This window comes from Nicotiana tomentosiformis, chromosome 4, assembly GCF_000390325.3.
Source record: "Nicotiana tomentosiformis chromosome 4, ASM39032v3, whole genome shotgun sequence".
NCBI classification, from domain to species: Eukaryota; Viridiplantae; Streptophyta; class Magnoliopsida; order Solanales; family Solanaceae; genus Nicotiana; species Nicotiana tomentosiformis.
In genome coordinates this window covers 109,390,793-109,415,439 of record NC_090815.1, presented here as the reverse complement: position 1 = coordinate 109,415,439, position 24,647 = coordinate 109,390,793, and the positions used below count along the sequence as shown (strand labels likewise).

The following is a 24,647-nucleotide window of genomic DNA, read 5'->3' as shown; positions in this document are numbered from 1 at the left end:
TTATTTCTGGACAGTTGTATTTAGAAGTTTTCTAGCAAACACTCTATAGAGCTTATGACTTGTACTACCGATTTTGGGAACTATAAGAGATTCTATTTAAATGATGATGTTGTTTTAATTATTGTTAGGCTTACCTAGTCCTTAAGACTAGGTGCCATCACGATTCCCAAACGAAGGGGAAATTGGGTCGTGACAAGTTGGTATCAGAGCCCTAGGTTCATTGGTGCTACGAGTCATAATCGAGTTTAGTAGAGTCTTGCGGATTGGTACGGAGACGACTGTACTTATCTTTGAGAGGCTACGGAACTATTAGGACAATTTCACTTCCTTCATTCCTATCGTGCGAGTTCATTGATCTTGAAGTTTGAAATTTACCATTCTATTCTCTCACAAATGGTGAGGATACAAGCTGCAGTTCCTGATGATGTTACCCTCGGAGTAGATGCCGCTATGGTCAGAGGTTGAGGCCGACGAGGAGCACGTGCCGCAGCTATGGCACCTACCAGAGGAGCAGTTGGGGAGCTGCTAGTAGTTCCAGTTGGGGGCAAGAACCGGAGGCGCCTGCTATTACCCTCGGACTTCAGGAGGCTTTAGCACAGTTCCTGAGCTTATTTGGTATATTGGCTCAGGCGGGGATATTTCGGTTGCACCAGTTACTTCACAGACCGAGGGAGGAGCCCATACACCCGCCGCCCACACTCCAAAGCAGCGAGTTCACGTTGGTCAATTTCCAGGTGTCATGGTAACACAGGCCGTGGTTCCAGTTTAGCTTATGGTCAGAGCAGTAGCATCCGAGGAAGGGCAGCTTAGATTTGCAAGGTTCAAGAGGTATAACCCTCCTACATTTAGTGGTTTGGCTTCAGAGAGTGCAGAGGGTTTTCTGGAGGAGTGCCATAACATCCTCCGCACTATTGATATTGTTGAAACAAGTGGGGTTACTTTCACTACATTTCAGCTTAAGGGAGCGGCTTATCAGTGGTGGCAGGCATATGAGATGGGTAGCCCAGCCGAGTTAGCTTCACTTACATGGGTTCAGTGTTCATTGATGTTCTTGAGAGAGTTTGTACCTCAGTCCCGTCAAGATGCATGGCGTACAGAGTTTGAGCAGCTGCGCCAAGGCACTATGTCAGTGTAGAGTATGCCGTGAGATTCAGTGATTTGGCCAGGCATGCACCTATTTTGGTCGCCAAAGTTAGAGAGTGTGTCCGTAGATTCATTGATAGATTCAGGCATGATATTCGGTTCAGTATGGCTAGGGAGTTAGAGTCAGATGTTTCATTTCAGCAGGTGGTAGGGATCGCTCGCCGTATAGAGGACATTCGGGGCCATGAGAGGGAGTACATGCGAGATCAGAAGAGAGAGAGGACAGGGAGGTGAGGAGGGTTCGTAGACCGGAGAGATCTACTGGTCCTTATTTTGGAGGCAGGGTACGACATGGTAGAGGTTTTGTGGGTCAGCCAGTTTGGTTTGCACTTCAGGCTTCGCACAGTGTGTCAGGTGCTCATGGGTCTCATAGTAGCCATACCACATAGTTCCCACAGCCACATCAGCAGAGAGGTTGCTTTGAGTGTGGAGATACCAGCCACAGGGTGAGAGATTGTCCTAGATTCCGGACAGGTGTGGCACATCAGAGTATTCAGGCAAGTAGAGGGCACCCAAGAGGGGAAGGCCCAACCCGTTGATGTGTTTCATATAATTGGCTTGAGGCCACTTCGCCAGATGATGTCATACAAGTATGCTTTTGATTTGTTACAGAGGGGCACCATTCGTATTTTGATTCGATTATGCTTATCGGGGCGAGTTCCCCTATTTTTTGTCCCACCTATGGGTGAGTTCATGACTTAGTATTATGTTTAGGTGTTTACCCCTGTTGGGAGACTCTATGAGTGGTAGACCGTGTCTATCGTTTGTTTCTATTCATTAGCGAAAGTTTCGAGACTATAAGTGAATTCATGTTGTCCATTATGGCAGGTTTGATGTGATTCCTGAGTAAATTGGTTACGATTTGTAATTTGATACTCTACCGGGGTAAGGGTTTAGTAAGTGTTGTGATTTTATTGACAGAATTGAATTAGTGAAAGATTTCCATTGGTATGATATGTATTCGACTTGTGATTCAGAGTTGAGGGTGAGACCCTCGCGATTCCAGGTGATTTGATATGTTTGAGCCGGGCTGCGTGCCGCGGTGGAAGTTATATCAAGATATGAGATTCTTGTGATTTGTTCATATACTTTGATTTTTCCTATTTAAAATTGATTCGTAGTATGGTACTGTTAGAGAGTTGTGCCTGTCGGGCTTGTTTGATATTTCTCTTATGTGTTTCTCTTTACGTATTCAGTCATTCTCGTTATGTGCTTTTTGAGTTTTTGCTTGTGGTGTGTGTGCTCGGTGGTGTTAGTTGTGACTTGGTGATTCAGGTTTATAGTTAAGAGGTCTTCGTGTTTTTTTGCATCATTGTCAGTGTTGTGGAGGTTGAAACATGGTTCTAACGGATATGAGGCTAATTGCCGGTGATGGTTTTGATTTCGGGGAACTATTGTGGTAAAAAATGTTATTATGAGCCTATGTGTGGTGTGTCTTATTGTGCGGTTGTACTTTGTGGGTGTAGGCATGAGTTGTTACAGCTGGTTGAGACTGATATCGGTTATGGATTTAGAATCGGGTCTTTTGAAGACAAATGAAAGGTGAGAATTTTTGACTCTAAGGCTTATCGGTGTTGATAGAAAGGATAAATTATAGTTGGGATGGTGTCGTTAGTCTTATGTGGATTGGGGTGATGTGGGGTCCCCCGCGGGTGCATGTTGAATATGTGCTTTCGGTGATTGAAGACTTCGAGGCGATTCTTAGCACGTTCGAGGACGAACGTTTGTTTAAGAGGGGAAGGATGTAACGACCCGGCCGGTCCTTGTTTAGAATTTAAGTCCCGTCCGGCGGCATAAGGCCCTGAGCAGCTTCGTATTATGTGCCTTGACTTGCGTGCATGGTTGAATTCAATTATCGGGTGATTCGAAGTGATTTGGGATACTTAGTCCCTAAATGAGAGCTTAAGTCTTAGAATTTGGACCGTAGTCGGAACTGTGTGAAGACGGATCTGGAATGGAATTCTGTCGACTCCGTTAGCTCCGTTGAGTGATTTTGAGCTTAGGAGCACGTCCGGAATGTGTTTTGGAGGTCTGTAGTAGATTTAGGCTTGAATTGGCGAAAGTTAGATTTTCGGCGATTTCGGCCGATAGTGGAAATTTTGATATCGAGCTTGGAATGGATTTCCAAAAGTGGTTGTGGGTTTGTAGTGTCATTTGTGACATGTGTGCAAAATGTATGGTCATTCGGACGTGGTTTGATAGGTTTCGGCATCGGTTGTAGGAATTTAAAGTTTCAAGTTCTTTAAGTTTGAATTGGAAGGTGATTCGTGATTTTAGCACTAGTTGATGTGATTTGAGGGTTCGACTAAGTTCGTATGGTGTTTTAGGATTGGTTGGTATGTTTGGTCTGGGTCCCGGGGGGGCTCGGGTGAGTTTCGAGTGCTTAACGGATCAAAAGTTGGATTTGTGTTACTGCTGAAGTCTTCAGGCATCTGTCATTTTCGCACCTGCGGTGGAGAGACCGCAGGTGCGTGATCGCACATGCGGGGAGGCAAGCGCAAAAGCGGAAAAATGGAAGAGTGCCAGGGGTCGCAGGTGCGAGGTGAATTCCGCATCTGCGATGCCCGCAGATGTGTTAGGGTCACACAGGCGCGGAGGAGATCGCAGAAGCGGACAATAGTCTGCAGGCGCGCACTCGTAGGTGCGGCCCTTTTTTCGCAGAAGCGGACCCAGCCCTCTTAAGTCGTTTCCGCACTTGCGAAGGAAATTTCGCAGGTGCGGCGTCGCAGGTGCGACCCAAGGTCCCAGATGCGAGATAACTGGGCAGAAAAGGGGCAGATTCGAGGGTTTGAAGTTCACTTCACTAATTTGATTGAGAGCTCGATAGAAGGCGGAATTTGGAGAGATTTTCGAAGGAAGTTTTTGGGTATTGATTCTTAACTCCCTTATGGTTATATTCCACTAATCTATGCTAGAATTCATCGTTTAAATTCGGATTTGGGGTGAAAAATTGAGAAAAGTTCTTAGGCCGAATTTTGGGGTTTTGATCGGGATTTTGGTGTTGGATTTTAGTAAATTCGATATGGTTAGACTCGTGAGTGAATGAGCTTTCATATTTATGACATTTACCCGATTCCGAGACGTGGGCCCATGTCGATGTTTTAGGGCGACTTTCAGAATTTTTGTTAAAGTATTGATTTAATTAATTAGATGAGTCTATTATGATTGTAAATATGATATGTAATTGCTTTTGACTAGATTTGGTCTATTCAGAGCCGGATATTCGTGGAAAGAGCATTCTTACGGATTGATTGAGCTTGACTCGAGGTAAGTATCTTGCCTAACCTTGTGTGGGGGAACTACCCCTTAGGATTTGTGTCATCTATGTTGATTGTAGTCTGTGTACGCAAGGTGACGAGTGCGTGCTCGGACTTATTTGTGGAAAGTTGGCCTTTTAGGGATCTTATGTCCTTATATTCACTGTGTATGATGTTATTTTTGATACGTTTGAATTCCTATTTGCTAGTTTCACCTCTACATGCTTTGATTAGAGATAATTGCTTTAGGATTCACTCTTACTGTCTATATGATCCTTATTCGACTTAACCAAATATTTTACCTCTTCTATCGTCGTGCTATATTTTTCATAGCTGCTTATTTTTAATTGAAATCATTATTTTCTCATCCTATAATTGTTTAGTCTTAATTGGAGTTATGATTATCTTCCGCTGCTTATCCTTACTTGAATTGTTGAATTTTCCTCGTAATTGCTCAACCTCAAAAGGAGTTTAGATAACCTATATCTTAGTTGACTTGCCATTATTTGGAACTATTTGACTCGTGTTGGCTTCTTATTGTTGACTTGAATATTGTGGAATTTTTGCTACATTTTTGTTTTGTTTTCCTTTGTTAAGCAGTTTTCCTTGTGCCTAGCATTCTTTACTGTGGTTATTCCTTGTGAATGAGTTCTACCGTTCTTATGATTTAAATTCTTGAGTTGATTTGCTCGTCGTGCCTTGTATTTCTGTCATTGTTGCTTTTGTACTCGCTGTGGTGATGTACGAGGTTTCTGTCATGTTATAGTTGTTATCTTGTTGTTTGCGCTGCATATTTAAATTGGGATTACGGACGTATTCCGAGAGATCCCCCAGCACTGCATATTTAAATTGGGACTACAGACGTATTCCGGGAGATCCCCCAGCATTGCATATTTATTTTGGGTTTACGGACGTATTCCTGGAGATCCCCCAGCATTGCATATTTAAATTGGGACTACGGACGTATTCCTGGAGATCTCCCCTATCTTGCATAATTAATTCGGGACTACGGGACGGTATCCTGGTAGATTTCCCCTATGGTTATATTTGTATTCGGAGCTGCTAATCTTCCATGCTTAGGTGTCGCAGGGTGACTTATACTCGAAGGATATTACTTGAAGATTTTATATTTGAAAAGTATTTATCTTGAAGGAACTATGTTTGAAGATATTTATTTGAAAGGGTTATACTTGAAAAGTATTTATCTTGAAAGAACTATGTTTGAAGGCTAATTATTTGAAAAGTTTATATTTGAAAGGTTTTATCTTGAAAGAACTATATTTGAAAGATATTTATTTGAAGGAAGTATATTTAAAAAATAATTTTTATTGGAAAGGATTATATTCTAAAGACCTCAATTTAAAAACTTACGGGTGAAAGTTTACACTTGAAGGATTTGACTAATTTATTAGGGTTGTTGGCTGAGACCTGATGTGAAAACTATTGTAGCTGCTGAGTTACTACTTGCCTTTACTGTATTTTGATTTCTGGATTTGGGTTGTGTTTTCGTTCATTCTTCTGTGTCTTATTCTGGTGTTCCGCTGTTACTTCCTGTTTTTCCTTCCTTATTGCAGTTGCTATGTCGTTAGCCATATCGCGGGGTCCTTAGATAGATGTCATGTTATGTCATCCCTATACTTATGCTTGTTCAGTTTATTAGACCAGTGGGTGTCTTGACTAGTCCTCGTCACTACTTCACCGAGGTCAGTCCTGATACTTACTGGGCACCGCTGTGGTGTGCTCATGCTACTCTTCTACATATTTTGTTATGCAGATCGAGGTAATTGTTCGTTAGCTAGTTGTGTGGACTGTTGTTGCGGAGACTCAAGGTAAACATGCCGCTGCGTTCGCAGGCTTCGGAGTCACCTTCAACTTTTTGTTTTGCACTGTTTATTCTTATTTCTGGACAGTTGTATTTAGAAGTTTTCTAGCAAACACTCTATAGAGCTTATGACTTGTACTATCGGTTTTGGGAACTATAAGAGATTCTATTTAAATAATGTTGTTGTTTTAATTATTGTTAGGCTTACCTAGTCCTTAAGATTAGGTGCCATTACGATACCCAAACGGAGGGGAAATTGGGTCGTGACACCTCATTTGCTTGTCCTTAAGGACACGGTACGACACAGTGGTGCCAAACAGGTTGTTGTGAGGGAAGATGGAGTTCTGCGGATGCAGGGTCGTATTTGTGTGCCTAATGTGGATGAGCTTCGTGAATTAATTCTTGAAGAGGCACATAGTTCCAGGTATTCTATTCATCCAGGTGCCTACAAAATGTATCAAGATTTGAGGCAACATTATTGGTGGAGGAGAATGAAGAAGGATATAGTTCCATATGTAGCTCGGTGTCTAAATTGTCAACAAGTCAAGTACGAGCATCAGAGACCTGGTGGTTTGCTTCAGAAGTTAGAAATTCCTGAGTGGAATTGGGAGCGTATCACTATGGATTTTGTTGTTGGGCTCCCACAGACTCGGTGGAAATTCGACGCAGTTTGGGTCATTGTGGACAAGTTGACCAAGTTAGCACATTTCATTCCAATGGTAGTTACCTATTCTTCGGACCGGTTAGCTGAAATTTACATTCGTGAGATTGTCCCCCTTCAGGGTATGCCCGTGTCTATCATTTCTGATCGAGGTACGCAGTTCACTTCGCACTTCTGGAGGGCTGTACAGTGTGAGTAAGGTACACGGGTTGAGTTGAGTACATTATTTCAACCACAGACAGACGGACAGTTAGTGCACACTATTCAAATATTGGAAGATATGCTTCGCGCTTGTGTTATAGACTTTGGAGGTTCTTGGGATCAGTTCTTGCCACTTGCGGAGTTTGCCTATAATAATAGCTACCAGTCGAGCATTCTGATGGCTCCATATGAAGAAATATATGTATCACAGTAAACCAGAAGTTTACTAATGCAAAAGCAGTCACAGTAAATCAGAAGTTTTACTGAGGCAAAAGTAGCTATAGTAAATCAGAAATTCGCTGATACAAAAGTAGCCACAGTAAATCAGAAGTTTACTAATGCAAAAATTTATGCCATAGTAAACCAGAAGTTTACTTAGAGATAGCACATGACATGATAAACTTGAAGTTTTCATTTGCCATTTTTAAATGAGCTATTTGAGAATTCAGATAAGCATATACTGAAGAACTAGAAGATTCTTCAAGAATTCTCTTGTGTTGCTTGTTCTCATAATAACTATATAGTTGGGTTTGTAGCTCGGTGTCTCAACTGTCGGCAAGTTAAGTATGAGCATCAGAGACCGGGTGGCTTGCTTCAAAGATTAGACATTCCGGAGTGGAAGTGGGAGCAGATCACCATGGATTTTGTAGTTGGGATCCCACGGACTTCGAGGAAGTTCAATGTTATTTGGGTTATTGTGGATCGGCTGACCAAGTCCGCGCACTTCATTCCAGTTGGTACTACTTACTCTTCAGAGCGGTTGATTGAGATTTACATCCGAGATATTGTTCACGTACATGGTGTCCCAGTTTCCATCATTTCAGATAGGGGCACTCAGGTTACATCGCAGTTTTGGAGGGCAGTGCAATGAGAGGGGGTACTCAGGTTGAGTTGAGCACATCTTTTCACCCTCAGATGGACGGGCAGTCCGAGCGCAATTTTCAGATATTGGAGGACATGTTGATCACTTGTGTTATTGACTATGGGGGTACATGGGACCAGTTTCTGCCACTCGCGGAGTTTGCATTCACCAGTTGGCTGGTTTGAACCGGGAGAGGCTCGGTTATTGGGTACCGATTTGGTATAGGATGACTTGGATAAGGTCAAGATTATTTAGGATTGACTTCGCACAGCTCAGTCTAGGCAAAAGAGTTATGCCGACCGTAAGGTTTGTGATGTTGCATTCATGACTGGAGAAAGAGTATTGCTCCGGGTTTCACCTATAAAATGTGTAATGAGATTCGGAAAGAAGAGAAAGTTAAGCCCTAGGTATATTGGACCCTTTGAAATTCTTGAAAGGGTGGGTGAAGTAGCCTAGTAGCCTCCAAGCTTGCACTACCACCTAGCTTATCAACAGTTCATCCGGTATTCCATGTATCCTTGCTACGGAAGTATCACGGTGATCCGTCCCATGTGTTAGATTTCAGCTCAGTCCAATTGGACAAGGATTTGACTTATGAGGAGGAGCCGGTAGCTATTCTAGCTCGGCAGGTCCGACAGTTGAGGTCTAAGAGTTATCCTTCAGTTGGAGAGCAGTGGAGAGGTTAGCCCATTGAGGCAGCTACTTGGGAGCCTGAGTCTGACATGCGGAGTAGATATCCACACCTTTTCACCAGCTCAGGTACTATTCTAATTCCGTTTGAGGACGAACGTTTATTTTAGAGGCGGAGAATGTGATGACCCAATATGTCATTTTTAAATTAAAAATTCATTTCTATGTTCGATGACCTCGAATAGCACTATTCATCATTCCCCGACTTGCGTGCGCAACCCGTAAATTTTTCCGGAAAGTTTTATATGAAAAATTGATTAAAATGTGAAATAGAGCTTTAAGACTCATTTGAATTGACTTCGGTCAACGTTTAGAGAAAATGGAGCCGGATCAGTGTTTATATAGTTTTGGTAGCTCCGTATCGTGATTTGGGACTTGGGCGTATGCCCGGAATCGAATTCGGAGGTCCCTAGCTCGAATTAACATCTTTAACAAAAACTAGAAATCTAAAGGCTAAAGAATTCCAATGTTTGACCGCAGATTTGACTTTTTGATATCGGGATTGGAATCCGATTCTGGAAATTGGAATAGCTCTGTTATGTCATTTATGACTTGTGTGCAAAATTTGAAGTCATTTCGGATTTATTTAGTATGTTTCGACACGAGTTTTGTAAATTGAAAAGTTTGAAACTCATAAGTCCGAATCGAGGTGTGAATTGTAATTTCGATATTTCTTGATGTGATTTGAAACCCTGAGTAAGTCCTTATTATGTTACAAGGCTTATTGGTATATTTGAACGGGATCCCGAGTGGCTCGAATGAGTTCTGGGGTGAGTTTTGAGCGAGTCCGGACATTTCGGCACTCTGACGATGTTATGGAACAGTTGATGTCACGACCCAATTTTACCTATAGGCCGTGATGGCGTCCAACACTACAGCTAGGCAAGCCAAATTAATAAATTAAGCATATATTGACAAAATTTATAACCAAGAAAAATAATAAAACCCAAATTCTACCAATGTGTGTGCCAAGACCTGGTGTCACAAGTGTAGAGCATCTAGTAGATTATACAAAACCTCAAATACTATCTGAAATAAAAATAGACAGAATTAAAAAAATACAAGGAGAGACACTAGTAGATACAGAATGGCTCAGAAAGGCAGCTCACCACTATGCCCTTGAATAGCGTGGGTGTAAGACGATAGGCCCCCCACTAGTACTTGCCTCAGGTCCTGCACAAAAAGTGCAACAAGTGTAGTATGAGTACGTAAACAACGTGTACCCAATAAGTATCAAGCCTAATCTCGAAGTGGTAGAGACGAGATGACCAACTTTGACACTCACTATTGGTCAATAATAATAATTGAAATACAACTAGGATATTTAAATCAACATGATTTACATAATTTACAATAATTTATTTAATCAGCGAAAATAATCAAATTCCTTCAAATGTAGCAATTCTCAATATATTAATTAAATTCCTTCAATTCAAATAATTTCTAATTTATCAATTAAATCTCATTTACAAGAATAACAATTAATTCCTTAACAAGCAAGAATAATAATTCATTAAATTCCAAGGATTTTCCAATTTATCAATTAGCTTCGCAAGCTGAAACAAATTATTAAACTATCGTCTAATTATTATTATAAAGCACGATTTCTGCCGAGGACGTACGACCCGATCCAGAGTGTCGTGTACACTGCCGAGGGACGTGCGGCGTGATCCATAGATGTATCTATCCTGCCGAGGCATTCGGCCCGCTCTACAAGAAAGGAGGATATTTTCTTATGTACCTCCGGAAGGAGAATATATTTATTATGAGATAAATTCGGGAGGAGAATAATTTCTTTTAATAAATAATTGATTTAAACAGAAAATCAAGCATATGAGATTTCCATCCTTTAATATCTTTATCTAACAATTCACAATATATTCATATATATATCAATTAATATTAATTAATCTAGGAATACAATTTACACAAGTAATTCATGCTTTGAGTCCTAAACTACCCGGACTTTAGCATTTATAGTAGCTACGCACGGACTCTCGTCACCTCGTGCGTACGTAGCCCCCGCAATTAGCAACAATTATTCAATTTAATCCCTATGGGGTAATTTTTCCCCTCACAAGATTAGACAAGAGACTTACCTCGTCTCAAAGTCCACTTTTCGATTATCGCATCGCGTAAAATTCTCGATTCAATGCCTAAAAATCCGAAACTATTCAAAAGTTATATAAAATAATTAATATATGTTCAAAAATTGGAAATTCATTTATTAAATAAATTACCCTATCCGAAATGGTAAAATTCTTAAAATTCACCCCGGGCCCACGTGCCCAGATTCTAGAAATTTTCGGATGGAAACGTTACCCGTAATCTCAAGAACTCAAATATATAATTTCTACCTGATTTTATAACTATTTTCGTGGTTAAAATCTCATTTTTATAAAAATCTAGGTTTTTCACCTAAACCTTTGATTTCTAAGATTTACTAGTTATAATCTACTTATAATCTATGTATTTAACTCAAGGGGTGTAGAATTAACTTACCTCCAAGTTGTTAGTTGAAATCTCCTCTCAAAAAGCTCCAAAATCGCCCAAGAATGGAAGAAAATAGGCAAAAATGGTGAATTCCCGTTCTTTTAAGCTTTCCGCCAAACAGGTCTTTCGCACCTGCAGAGGTTGGAATGCATCTGGGGCTTTCGCACCTGCGGGAAATCCTCGAAGATGTGAGTTCCACTTGCCTGGCCAATTCTCACATTTGCATACACAGTTTCGCACCTGCACGTTCGCAGGTGCGCAAATTCTCCGCATCTGCGGCGATGGCCTCCCCTTCCCTTTTCCGCTTCTGCGAATCTGCGAATGTCGCACCTACGACTGGCCAAGCGTAGGCACGATTCTGATAGTAGCTGGGAGCTTCAGTTATGGCTCCCAACTTCCAACTTGGTCCGAGCCTCGTACGATTGACACTCGGGGTCCCCGGGACCCCGCCCGAACATACCAACAGGTTTGAAATCATAAAACGGACTCGCTCGAACTCTCGGAACACGTAAAATAATATCAAATCTAATAATCATACCCTAAACCAAATTGATTCAAACTTGAGAATTTCAAATTCTTCAATTTACTTCCAATGCGCCGAAATATACTTAAACTACTCGGAATGACACGAAATTTTGCGTGCAAGTCTTAAATTACTATACGGAACTATTCCCAAACTCGGAATTCCAATCAGACTTCAATTACTAAAAATCCTACTCCAAACCAAATTTAAAGAAGTTTAAACCTTCAAATAGTTTATTTTTACTATTAAGCGTGAAAACGCTCGCGGGTTATCCAAAACCCGATTTGGACATACGCCCAAGTCCAAAATCATCATACGAACCTATTGGAAATGTCAAATCATGATTCTGGGGTCGTTTTCTCAAAATATTGACCGAAGTCAAACTTGTCCATTTAAAGTTAACTTAAGGAATCAAGTGTTCCGATTTCAACCCAAACGCTTCCAAATCCCGAACCAACCATCCCCGCAAGTCATAAATTAATAAAAGAATATTCGGGGAGTTTTATTTTAGGGAACGGGTTTCTAAAAATTAAAATGACCGGTTGGGTAATTACATTTTCCACCTCTTAAACAAACGTTCGTCCTCAAACGGGTTTAGAATATTACCTGGAGTGTTAAATAAGTGTTGATATTTGCTCTGCATGTCCTCCTCGGCCTCCCAAGTGGCTTCCTCGACTGGTTGGCCCTTCCACTGGACCTTTACTGCAGAAATCCTCTTGGACCTCAACTGGCGAACTTGTTTATCAACAATGGCAAATGACTCTTCTTCATAACCCAAACTCTGATCTAGCTGAACGGTGCTGAAGTCCAACACATGTGATAGGTCAGCATGATACTTCCGGAGCATAGATACATGGAAAACCGGATGAACTCCCGATAGACTGGGAGGCAATGCAAGCTCATAAGCAACCTCCCCAACTCGTCTCAACACCTCAAATGGGCCTATAAACCTTGGGCTCAACTTGCCCTTCTTCCCGAATCTCATAATTCCCTTCATCGGCGAAACCTTCAAGAGAACTTTTTCACCTACCATAAATGATATATCACGCGCTTTCTGATTCGCGTAACTCTTATGTCTGGACTGTGCTGTACGAAGTCGCTCCTGAATCAACTTTACCTTTTCCAAGGCATCCTTTACCAAATCAGTACCATATAACTTAGCCTCACCAGGCTCAAACCATCCGATAGGTGAACGACATCGATGGCCATATAAAGCCTCAAATGGAGCCATCTCAATGCTGGATTGGTAACTGTTATTATAGGCAAACTCGGCCAAAGGCAGGAAACGATCCCACTGACCTCCAAAGTCAATCACACATGCCCTGAGCATGTCCTCCAAAATTTAAACTGTCCGCTCTTACTGCCCGTTGGTCTGCAGATGAAAGGCTGTGCTGAGCTCTACACGGGTCCCCAACTCACTCTGTACTGCTCTCCAAAAATGTGAAGTAAACTGAGGGCCTCTATATGATGGAAATTGACACACCGTGCAACCAAACTATCTCCTGAATATAAATCTGGCCCAACCTCTCTGAAGTATACGTAGTCACAACAGGAATAAAATGTGCCGACTTGGTCAACCTGTCAACAATCACCCAAACTGCATCAAACTTCCTCAAGGTCCGCGGCAACCCAACTACAAAGCCCATGGTGATGCGTTCCCATTTTCATTATGGTATAGTCATCTGCTGAAGTAGGCCACCTGGCCTCTGGTGCTCATATTTAACTTGCTGGCAATTTAGACACCTAGCTACATACTAAACTATGTCCTTTTTTATTCGTCGCAACCAATAATGCTGCCTCAAGTCACGATACATCTTCGTAGCACCTGGATGAATAGATTACCGAGAACTATGTGCCTCTTCCAGAATCGTTTTCCTCAGTTCATCCACATTAGGAACACACAGACGATCCTAGAGTCGCAAAACACTATCCGCACCAATAGTAACTTCCTTAGCACCACCTCGTATTACCATTTCTCGAAGAACCATTAAGTGTGGGTCATCATACTGGCGAGCCTTGATCTGTTCAAATAGTGAAGACTGAGCTACGACACATGCAAGAACTCAGCTGGGCTCTGAAATATCTAGCCGTACAAGTCTGTTGGCCAAGGACTAGATATCCAAAGCTAATGGCCTCTCTTCTGCTGAAATGAAAGCCAAACTACCCATACTCTCCGCCTTTCTACTCAAGGCTTCTGCAACTACATTTGCTTTACCTGGATGATATAGGATAGTAATATCATAATCTTTTAGTAATTCCAGCCATCTGCGCTGCCTCAAATTTAGGTCCCTTTGCTTGAACAAATGCTGCAAACTGTGATGATCAGTATAAACTTCACAGGACACCCCATAAAGATAATGCCTCCAAATCTTAAGGGCGTGAACAATCGCAGCTAACTCCAAATCATGTACCGGATAATTTTGCTCGTGGGGCTTCAATTGACGTGAAGCATATGCAATAACTCGCCCTTCCTGCATTAATACACAACCCAAACCAACGCGTGAAGCATCGCAATACACTGTATACATCCCCGCACTAGAAGGTAACACTAACAGTGGTGCTACAGTCAATGCTGTCTTGAGTTTCTGAAAGCTTCACTCACAATCATCGGACCATCGGAACTGAATACCCTTCTGGGTTAATTTGGTCAAAGGTGTTGCAATAGATGAAAAACCTTCCACAAACTGACGATAATAACCTACTAAACCCAGAAAACTCCTGATCTCAGTCACCAAAGTGGGACGATGCCAATTCTGAACTGCCTCAATATTTTTGGGATCAACTTTAATACCTTCGCCCGATACAATGTTTCACAAAAATGCTACAGACTCTAGCCAAAACTCATATTCAGAGAACTTTGCATATAGCTTTTGTTCCCGCAATGTCTGAAGCACTACTCTAATATGCTGCGCATGTTCTTCCTTGTTGCGCGAGTAAATCAACATGTCATCAATGAAGACAATGACAAACGAATCAATATATGGCCTGAATACCCTGTTCATCAGATCCATAAATGCTGCCGGGGCATTAGTCAAACCGAAAGACATTACCAGAAACTCATAATGACCATATCTAGTACGGAAAGCAGTTTTCGGAACATCCGAATCTCGAATCTTCAACTGATGATACCCCGACCTCAAGTCGATCTTAGATAACACCCTAGCACCCTGCAACTGGTCAAATAGATCATCAATACGCGGCAACGGTACTTGTTCTTAATAGTGACTTTGTTCAATTAGAGATAATCAATACTCATCCGCATTGTTCCATCCTTCTTTTTCACAAATAATACCGGTGCACCCCAAGGCGATACACTTGGTCTGACGAACCCTTTCGCTAGTAACTCTTCAAGTTGTTCTTTCAATTCTTTCAATTCTTTCGGAGCCATGCGATACGGTGGGATAAATATAGGCTGGGTACCTGGAGCCAAGTCAATTCAAAAATCAATATCACGATCAAGTGGCATACCTGGAAGATCTAAAGGAAATACATCGGAGAACTCCCGAACTACTGGCACTGAATCAATAGCCGGAGTCTCTGCAGTAGTATCCCGAACATAGGCTAGATAAGCCAAACAACATCAACTATGTGTTGAGCCTTTATAAAAGAAATAACCCGATTAAATGAACTAACCGACGAACCCTTCCACTCCAGCCTAGACAAAGATGGAATAGCCAAGGTAACAATTTTGGCATGACAATCTAGAATAGCATGATATGGAGATAACCAGTCCATACCCAGAATAATTTCAAAATCGATCATCTCGAGCAATAAGAGATCTGCTCTAGTTTTATAACCACATAATGTAATAATACAAGACCGGTAGATCCGGTTCACAATAACAGAATCGCCTATAAGAGTGGACACATATACATGAGTACTCAAGGACTCACAAGAAACACCGAGGAATAGAGCAAATAGAGACGACACATATAAATACGTGGATCCTGGATCAAATAATACTAAGACATCTTTGCCGCAAAAAGAAATAATACCTGTAATCAAAACATTTGAGGTCTCTGCATTTGGTCTAGCCAAAAAAGCATAGAACCGAGCTGGAGCGCCAACTGGCTGGCCTCCGCCTGGCTGACCTCCACCTCTAGGATGACCCCTACCCACCTGTCCTCCACCTGTTGGTGGTCGGACTACTGGTGGAGCAACTGGTCCGGTAAGCATAGGCTGCTGACCCTGCTGTACAAGTCTACTCCGAAGCCTAGGGCAAAACCTCCGTATGTGATTGGGATCCCCGCGCTCGTAACAACTCTTCGATGCGATGGGATGCTGACTAAGTGTCTAGCCCTGGGGAACTGAATACCCACTGGTAGGACCCTGAATAGTTTGTGGGCGGTAGGAACTCTCTCGTATAGCACTGAGATAAGATCGCACTGGAGCACCTCGAGGTGGTGGTGGTGCTGGAAATGGGGGTCTGCTAGACTGCCCCCTTACGAACTGACCTCTGCCCCCAAACGAAGCACCTCTGAACTGTCCAGAGTACCTGAACCGCTTATCTCTCATAATCTGCTATCAGCTCCGCTGACGCACACCCTCAATCCTCCGGGCTATCTCCACAACTCGCTCATAAGAAGTACCCATCTCAACCTCTCAAGCCATAGTGGCCTGAATACCGGTATGTAAACCGGCTACAAACCTCTGCACTCTTTCCGCCTCAGTAGGGAGTATCATAAGTGCATGGCGAGATAATTCAGAAAACCTCGCCTTATAATCAGTCACTGATATCTGACCCTGATGGAGCTGCTCAAACTGAAACTGCAACGCTCCCCTCTAGGAGGGTGGAATATACCTGTCCAAGAAGATACGGATGAACCTGTCCCAAGTCATGGGAGGATAATCTGCTGGTCCGCCAAGAACATAAGATTGCCACCATCTACGGGCTCTGCCCTCTAGCTGAAAAGTAGCAAAGTCTACCCCATGAGACCCTAATATCCTCATGTTGTATAGTCTATCCTTGCAACAATCAATGAAATCCTGTGGATCCTCATGTCGCTCACCCCCGAAGACAGGGGGATGTAGTCTAGTCCATCGGTCTAATAATTTCTCAGGATCGGTGACTACAGTTGGCCTGGGCTCAGGTGTAGCTGCTGCTACTGGCTGGGCTCCACCTACGGGTAGTGCACCCTGGGTCTAATATACAGCAGCTGCATGTCCATGAGCCTGCGCGGTAGGGGTCTGTGCTCCCCTACCCGCCTGAGATGTGGCTGGGTCTGCCGAAAATAAACCGACCTGAGTCATATTGTCCATGAACCGCAGCATACGATCCATGACATCCTGAAATCCCAGTGCAGATGTAAAATCCACCAGAGCTAACTCTGCCACAGGCACCTCATCCTGTTCCTCAATAATAGGGTTCTCTGCTGGACCCACTGGCGGCATAACTAGAACAATCCAGGGACGTCCTTGCCCTCTACCACGGGATGGAGCCCTCCCTCGGCCTCTAGCAACTGGGGGAGTGGCTCTTCCCTGGCCTAGAACCTCATTCGAGCGCGTTCTCACCATCTGAGAAAGAATAAAAGAAGGACATTTAGAACAACATCAATTGCACGATGGAATATGAAGAAAGGTAATTTCCTAACACCCTATAGCCTCTTGAAGATAAGTACAGACGTCTCCGTACCGATCCGCAAGACTTTATTAGGCCTGCTCATAACTTTTGAGACCTACGTGAACCTAGTGCTCTGATACCATGTTGTCACGACCCAATTTCACCTATAGGTTGTGATGACGCCCAACACTACAGCTAGACAAGCCAAATTAATAAATTAAGCATATATTGACAAAATGTGTAACCAAGAAAAATAATAAAACCCAAATTCTACCAATGTGTGTGCCAAGACCTGGTGTCACAAGTGTAGAGCATCTAGTAGATTATACAAAACCTCAAATACTGTCTGAAATAAAAATAGACAGAATAAAAAAAGTACAAGGAGAGACACTAGTAGCTACAGAATAGCTCAGAAAGACAGCTCACCACTATGCCCCCTGAATAGCGTGGGCGTAAGACGATAAGTCCCCCACTAGTACTTGCCTCAAGTCCAGCACAAAAAGTGCAGCAAGCGTAGTATGAGTACGTAAACAACGTATACCCAGTAAGTATCAAGCCTAATCTCGAAGTGGTAGAGACGAGATAGCCGACATTGACACTCACTATGGGTCAATAATAATAATTGAAATACAACTAGGATATTTAAATCAGCATGATTTACAGAATTTACAATAATTTATTTAATCAGCGAAAATAATCAAATTCCTTCAAATGTAGCAATTCGCAATATATTAATTAAATTTCTTCAATTCAAATAATTTCTAATTTATCAATTAAATCTCGTTTACAGGAATAACAATTAATTCCTTAACAAGCAAGAATAAAAATTCATTGAATTCCAAGGATTTTCCAATTTATCAATTAGCTTCGCAAACTGAAATAAATTATTAAAGTATCGTGTAATTATTATTATTAAGCACGATTTCTGCCGAGGACGTACGGCCCGATCCAGAGTGTTGTGTACATTGCCGAGGGACGTGCGGCGCGATCCATAGATGCATCTATCCTGCCGAGGCGTTCGGCCCGCTGCACAAGAAAAGAGGACATTTTCTTATGTACCTCTGGAAGGAGAGTATATTTATTATGAGATAAATTTGGGAGGAGAATAATTTCTTTTAACAATTAATTGATTTAAACAGAAAATCAAGCATATGAGATTTCCATCCTTTAATATCTTTATCTAACAATTCACAATATATTCATATATATATATATATCAATTAATACTAATAAATATATATATATATATATATATATATATTAATTAATCAAGGAATATAATTTATACAAGTAATTCATGCTTTGAGTCCTAAACTACCCGGACTTTAGCATTTATAGTAGCTACGCACGGACTCTCATCACCTTGTGTCGTAGCCCCCGCAATTAGCAATAATTATTCAATTTAATCCCTATGGGGTAATTTTCTCCTCACAAGATTAGACAAGAGACTTAACTCGTCTCAAAGTCCACTTTTCGATTATCGCGTCGAGTAAAATTCTCGATTCAATGCTGAAAAATCCGAAACTATCCAAAAGTTATATAAAATAATTAATATATGTTCAAAAATTCAAAATTCATCTATTAAATAAATTACCTTATCTGAAATGGTAAAATTCCTAAAATTTATCTTGGGCCCACGTGCCCAAATTCTAGAAATTTTCTGATGGAAACGTTACCCGTAATCTCAAGAACTCAAATATATAATTTCTACCAAATTCTATAACTATTTTTGTGGTTAAAATCGTATTTTTATAAAAATCTAGGTTTTTCACTTAAACCTTTGATTTCTAAGATTTACTAGTTATAATCTACTTATAATCTATGTATTTAACTCAAGGGGTGTAGAATTAACTTACCTCCAAGTTGTTAGTTGAAATCTCCTCTCAAAAAGCTCCAAAATCGCCCAAGAATGGAAAAAAAATGGCAAAAATGGTGAATTCGTGTTCTATTAAGCTTTCTGCCAAACAGGTCTTTCGCACCTGCGGAGGTTTGAATGCATCTGCATCATTCGCACTTGCGAAAAATCCTCGCAGGTGCGAGTTCCACTTGCCTGGTCAATTCTCGCATTTGCGCACACAGTTTTGCACCTACGCGTTCGCAGGTGCGCAAATTCTCCGCATCTGCGGCGATGGTTCTGCGAATCTACGAATGTCGCACCTGCGACTGGCCAAGCGCAGGTGCGATTCTGACAGTAGCTGGGAGCTTCAGTTTTGGCTCCCAACTTCCAACTTGGTCCGAGCCTCGTCCGATTGACACTTGGGGTCCCCGGGACCCCGCCCGAATATACCAACAGGTTTGAAATCATAAAACGGACTCGCTCAAACTCTCGGAATGCGTAAAACAATATCAAATCTAAGAATCATACCCTAAACCAAATTGATTCAAACTTGAGAATTTCAAGTTCTTCAATTTACTTCCAATGCGCCGAAATATACTTAAACTACTCGGAATGACACGAAATTTTGCGTGCAAGTCTTAAATTACTATATGGAACTATTCCCAAACTCGAAATTCCAAACGGACTTCAATTACTAAAAATCCTACTCCAAACCAAATTTAAAGAAGTTTAAATCTTAAAATAGTTGATTTTTACTATTAAGCGTCAAAATGCCCCCGGGTTATCCAAAACCCGATTCGGACATATGCCCAAGTCCAAAATCATCATACGAACCTATTGGAACCGTCAAATCCCGATTCCGGGGTCGTTTTCTCAAAATGTTAACTGAAGTCAAACTTGTCCATTTAAAGCTAACTTAAGGAACCAAGTATTTCGATTTCAACCCAAACGTTTCCAAATCCCGAACCAACATCCCTGCAAGTTATAAATTAATAAAAGCATATTCGGGAAGTTTTATTTTAGGGAACAGGTTTTTAAAAGTTAAAATGACCGATTGGGTCATTACAGTTGAAGTGCGGAGGGCACATTTTATAGTGCACAAGTGAGGCCGCAAACGCCCAAAGTGCTAGGGCGGTAGGAATTGTGTGGACTGCAGATGAAATTATGCAGTCCGCAGATTTATAATCGCGGACCAAAAAGGTGATTTCGCAGGTTCGCTGGTCCGACTTTGGAAGCTTATATTTTTAATCTATAAGGAATTTGGAGAAGATTAAAAAAGGAAAGTTGTAGCCCTTTGAATCTAGTTTCCAAAAAGGTATACTATGAATCATTTGGACATTTGTACAGAAAGTTATGGTCAAATTTTTAAAGCCTGGTAGTGCAGTCACCATAGAAGTGTGACCGCACAATTTCAACCACGGCCGCAGAACTTGGAATGTGCGACCGCACAAGAAAATGTGCGGTCAGCACAATGGAAGACCAGATTTGTACACTTTATAAATGAGGGTTTCATTTTATTTTTCATTTTTGGACATAGAGAGCTCGGTTTGTGGCGATGTTTCGTGGGTTTTTCAAGAAAATCATCGGGGTAAGTGTGTCTAACTCAGTTTTGGTTAATATACATGAATATATCATTGTTTCCATCATTCAATTAGTATTTTGAGATGAAAATTTGGGAAAAATTATAGAAATTTCATAAACTAAAATTTTAGGATTCGAAGGGCAATCAGATGTCGAATTTCGATAATTTTTGTATGGTTGAACTCGTATTTCGGATTTCGTAATTTTTTTTGCCGGTTCCCGAAAAAGTGGGTCCCGCGTTGACTTTTGGTTGACTTTTTCGAAAATGACTTAAATTAAGTCTCTTTCGAATTGTGAATAATTTCTAAAGCTCAAATTGAATTGTTGGTAAATAATTTGCTAAGTTTTATTGGTTTGGAGAATAATTCGAAAGGAAAAGTTATGGTTGAGTGATCATTTAAAATTGCAGAACAAGGTAAGTGTCGTGGTTAACCTTGACTTGAGGGAATAGAACTCTTGAATTATTTGTAAAGTAAATTTCATGTGTAATGACGTATAGGCGAGGTGACGAGTGCCTATACGTCGTCAAAATTTATTATTTGCATATGTATCTAATAATCATAAATTATTTTAAATCATGACTTAATTATTATATTAATTATTTTTCTCATATTTCTTGTCCAATATTATGTCTTGAATTCATGCGATAATTGCTATATGTTTATTTGAATTATGTGTCTTAATTGCTACTTGACATTTAGCACATTAAATATACAATTGCCCATTTTCTTCTTGATTTTCACAATTAATTGCTACTTGTCATTACTTGTTTCCCCAAATAAATTATAAATATTGTGTGCTTTGTTGCCCAATAATTTCTTACTGAATGTAGTATTTATTGGAGTATTTTATTATATTTAATAGTTGTTAAATTATATTGTTGATGCGGGTTGCACGCCGCAACAGAAATGAAAATGAATATATTGGAGGATCGGGTTGCACGCTGCAACGGAGTATATTTTAAATTTATATTGTTGGAGTGGGTTGCACGTCGCAACAGATTATATTTTAAGATTATATTATTGGAGCAGGTTGCACGCCGCAACGGATTATATTTTAAGTTTATATTGTTAGAGCGGGTTGCACGCCGCAAGGAAATGAGAAAAGAAATAATTGATTGTGACTACTGAAATGATTTCAATTATTGACGTGATTTACCTGTCTTACCTCTATTATTATTATTATTATTATTATTATTATTATTATTATTATTATTATTATTATTATTATTATTATTATTATTATTATTATTATTATTATTATTATTATTATTATTATTATTATTATTATTATTATTATTATTATTATTATTATTATTATTATTATTATTATTATTATTATTATTATTATTATTATTATTATTATTATTATTATTATTATTATTATTATTATTATTATTATTATTATTATTATTATTATTATTATTATTATTATTATTATTATTATTATTATTATTATTATTATTATTATTATTATTATTATTATTATTATTATTATTATTATTATTATTATTATTATTATTATTATTATTATTATTATTATTATTATTATTATTATTATTATTATTATTATTATTATTACGTACAGGTTAATGTAAGCGACATGCCTTAGCCTCGTCACTACTTCGTCGAGGTTAGGCTCGGCACTTACAGAGTACATGGGGTCGGTTGTACTTATACTGCACTCTGCACTTCTTGTGCATATTTCGGAGTTTGTCTCAGCGGCGTACTGTAGATTTGCTTGGATTCAGCTACCAGTGGAGACTTGAGGTATAGCTGCACGACGTTCGCAGCTCTGAAGTCCCCTTCTACTTTATTTTAGCTGTGTGTTTTCTTTCAAACAACTTGAAGTTTATTCAGACCTTTATTTGTATTAGTCTAGAAGCTCGTACATTTGTGACACCAGATTCGGGGATGTATTGAATGATTCGTTTGTTATGGTCTTTCGGACTTTATTTCAGTAATGGACTTCTCTTTAATATAATTTGTTTAAAAATGGTTAAGATTATTCTAACGTTGGCTTGCCTAGCAAGTGAAATGTTAGGTGTCATCTCGGTCCCGAAGGTGGAAATTTCGGGTCGTGACACTAGAGCTCCCTCGCCGACCTCCTCATGTCGTGATATTTCAACTTCAGCACCCGCCGGTTCAAGAACTTCTTGTATGGTGACATCGGCCCGCACACGGGCCACCAGTTTGGAATTATCTTCCTCTTCTTCGGACTCATCCCTTAATCGATGGATTGAGTCCTAAGGCATAGCACTGGTGTCCCCCTGGGCTTGCGAGACCTCTTCGCCGGTTTTTTCTTTTCTGAGCCCGAAGAATTCGAGCCCTTTTTCTCTTCTTCTCTTTGGCCTAATTCTAAGCAGGTGGTTGGGGAAAGACTTCTTCGTCACCAGATGGGGGCCTCATCGCAACATCCTTCCCGAGGCCTACAAAGGAAAAATGTTGAGTAAGCTCGAGAAGAAGCCCGGACGATAACCGTTCTAAGAGAGAAACATACCATGATTACGGGCCTCCCATCGACCCTTTGATAATTCCATCCAAGCACGCTCAGAGTATGGTCTCTATAACACCAGGCCCTCGACCCATTGCTTGAGTTCCGGAATTGGGTCCGGCATCTGGGCCACAACTGCAACACCAAAAACATAGATGAGGAAAGAAGAAAAGAAGTAAAATAGCAAAATTGAACAATCAAGGCAAAATGCTACTCACGATTCATGTTCCATTTCTCAGGAAACAACATGTCTGCCGCAGAGATCAGGTCCGAAGTCCTTATTCAGACAAATCAGCCCATCGAACCTCGGTCACAAACCTCGTCTATACTCGAGAACGGGGCTTTGTTGGCCCGACGAGCAAGCTTGATCACCACTCCTCGATAGAGTCGAGGACTGTAAAGGTGCATAAGATGATCGGGGGTGAAAGGACATCCCTCGATTTTGTTTACGAAAAATCGAAGGAGAATCACTATTCTCCAGAAGGAAGGATGGACCTGGCCAAGGGGTAAGTGTAAACAGTTATGAAACCCTCAACGCAGGTAGTGATCGATTCCTCGGGCGAAGGAAATACCCCATGCTTATTGTTCAAGTTACAGTTCTTTTAACCTTGGCAAGGAGGTCCTCAGTAATTATGCATATGTACCTCAAGACCGGCTCACATCGGCCCGGTACCAAGGAGGTTGTTTCGATCCTAAAATCAGTAACAATCGGTGTAATGATCCAACCAGTCGTTTTGACTGTTAGAACCCCGTTCCCCTAAATAAGACTCCCCATATGTGCTTTACTAATTTATGGCTTGCAGGGATGGTTGGTTCGGGACTTGGAAGTGTTCAGGTTGAAATCGGAGCACTTGGTTCCTTAGTTGGTTTTAAAAAGGGCGAGTTTGACTTCGGTCAACATTTTTAGAAAACGACCTCGGAATTAGAATTTGACGGTTCCAATAGGTTTGTATGATGAATTTGGACTTGGGTGTATGATCGGATCGGGTTTCGGATGACCCAGAAGCATTTCAGCGCTTATTATGGAAGTTTCCATTTTTGGAAGGATTTCATAAATTTGAGTTGAAGTGCATTTCAATGTTATCGATGTCTGTTTGGGATTTTGAGTTTGGGAATAGCTCCGTATGGTGATTACGGTATTGGGAGCGCATCCGGATGTGGATTTGGAGGTCCGTAGGTCATTGCGGCGTTAATGAGCGAAATTTGGATGATTTTGAGAAGTTGACCGGGAGTAGACTTTTTGATATAGGGGTCGGATTCCGATTCTGGAAGGTGGAGTAGGTCCGTAATGTCAAATATGGCTTGTGTGTAAAATTTAAGGTAAATCGGACGTGATTTGATAGGTTTCAGCATCGATTGTAGGAGTTGAAGTTTCAAAGTTCATTAAGTTTGAATTGGAGGGTGAATGACTCGCAGAAGCGGAAGGGCCCAAGACTGCTGAGAACCGCAGGAGTGGAAAGAGTTGCACACCTGCGATGGCGCAGGTGCGAGGTCTATAGCCGCAGAAGCGACAAGAGCCGCAGG

General features: G+C 40.8%; 1 protein-coding gene across 1 annotated transcript; it reads left to right on the top strand.

Moving 5' to 3' along the window:
• The first annotated feature begins 772 nt into the window (after positions 1-772).
• On the top strand, positions 773-1,135 carry LOC138910322 (uncharacterized). The gene has a single exon (XM_070201553.1). The coding sequence runs from the start codon at positions 773-775 to the stop codon at positions 1,133-1,135; it is 363 nt and encodes a 120-aa protein (XP_070057654.1).
• Positions 1,136-24,647: the final 23,512 nt, after the last annotated feature.

Coding starts and splice junctions, on each gene's coding strand:
- LOC138910322 (XM_070201553.1), top strand. CDS start 773: ATGGTCAGAGCAGTAGCATCCGAGGAAGGGCAGCTTAGATTTGCAAGG.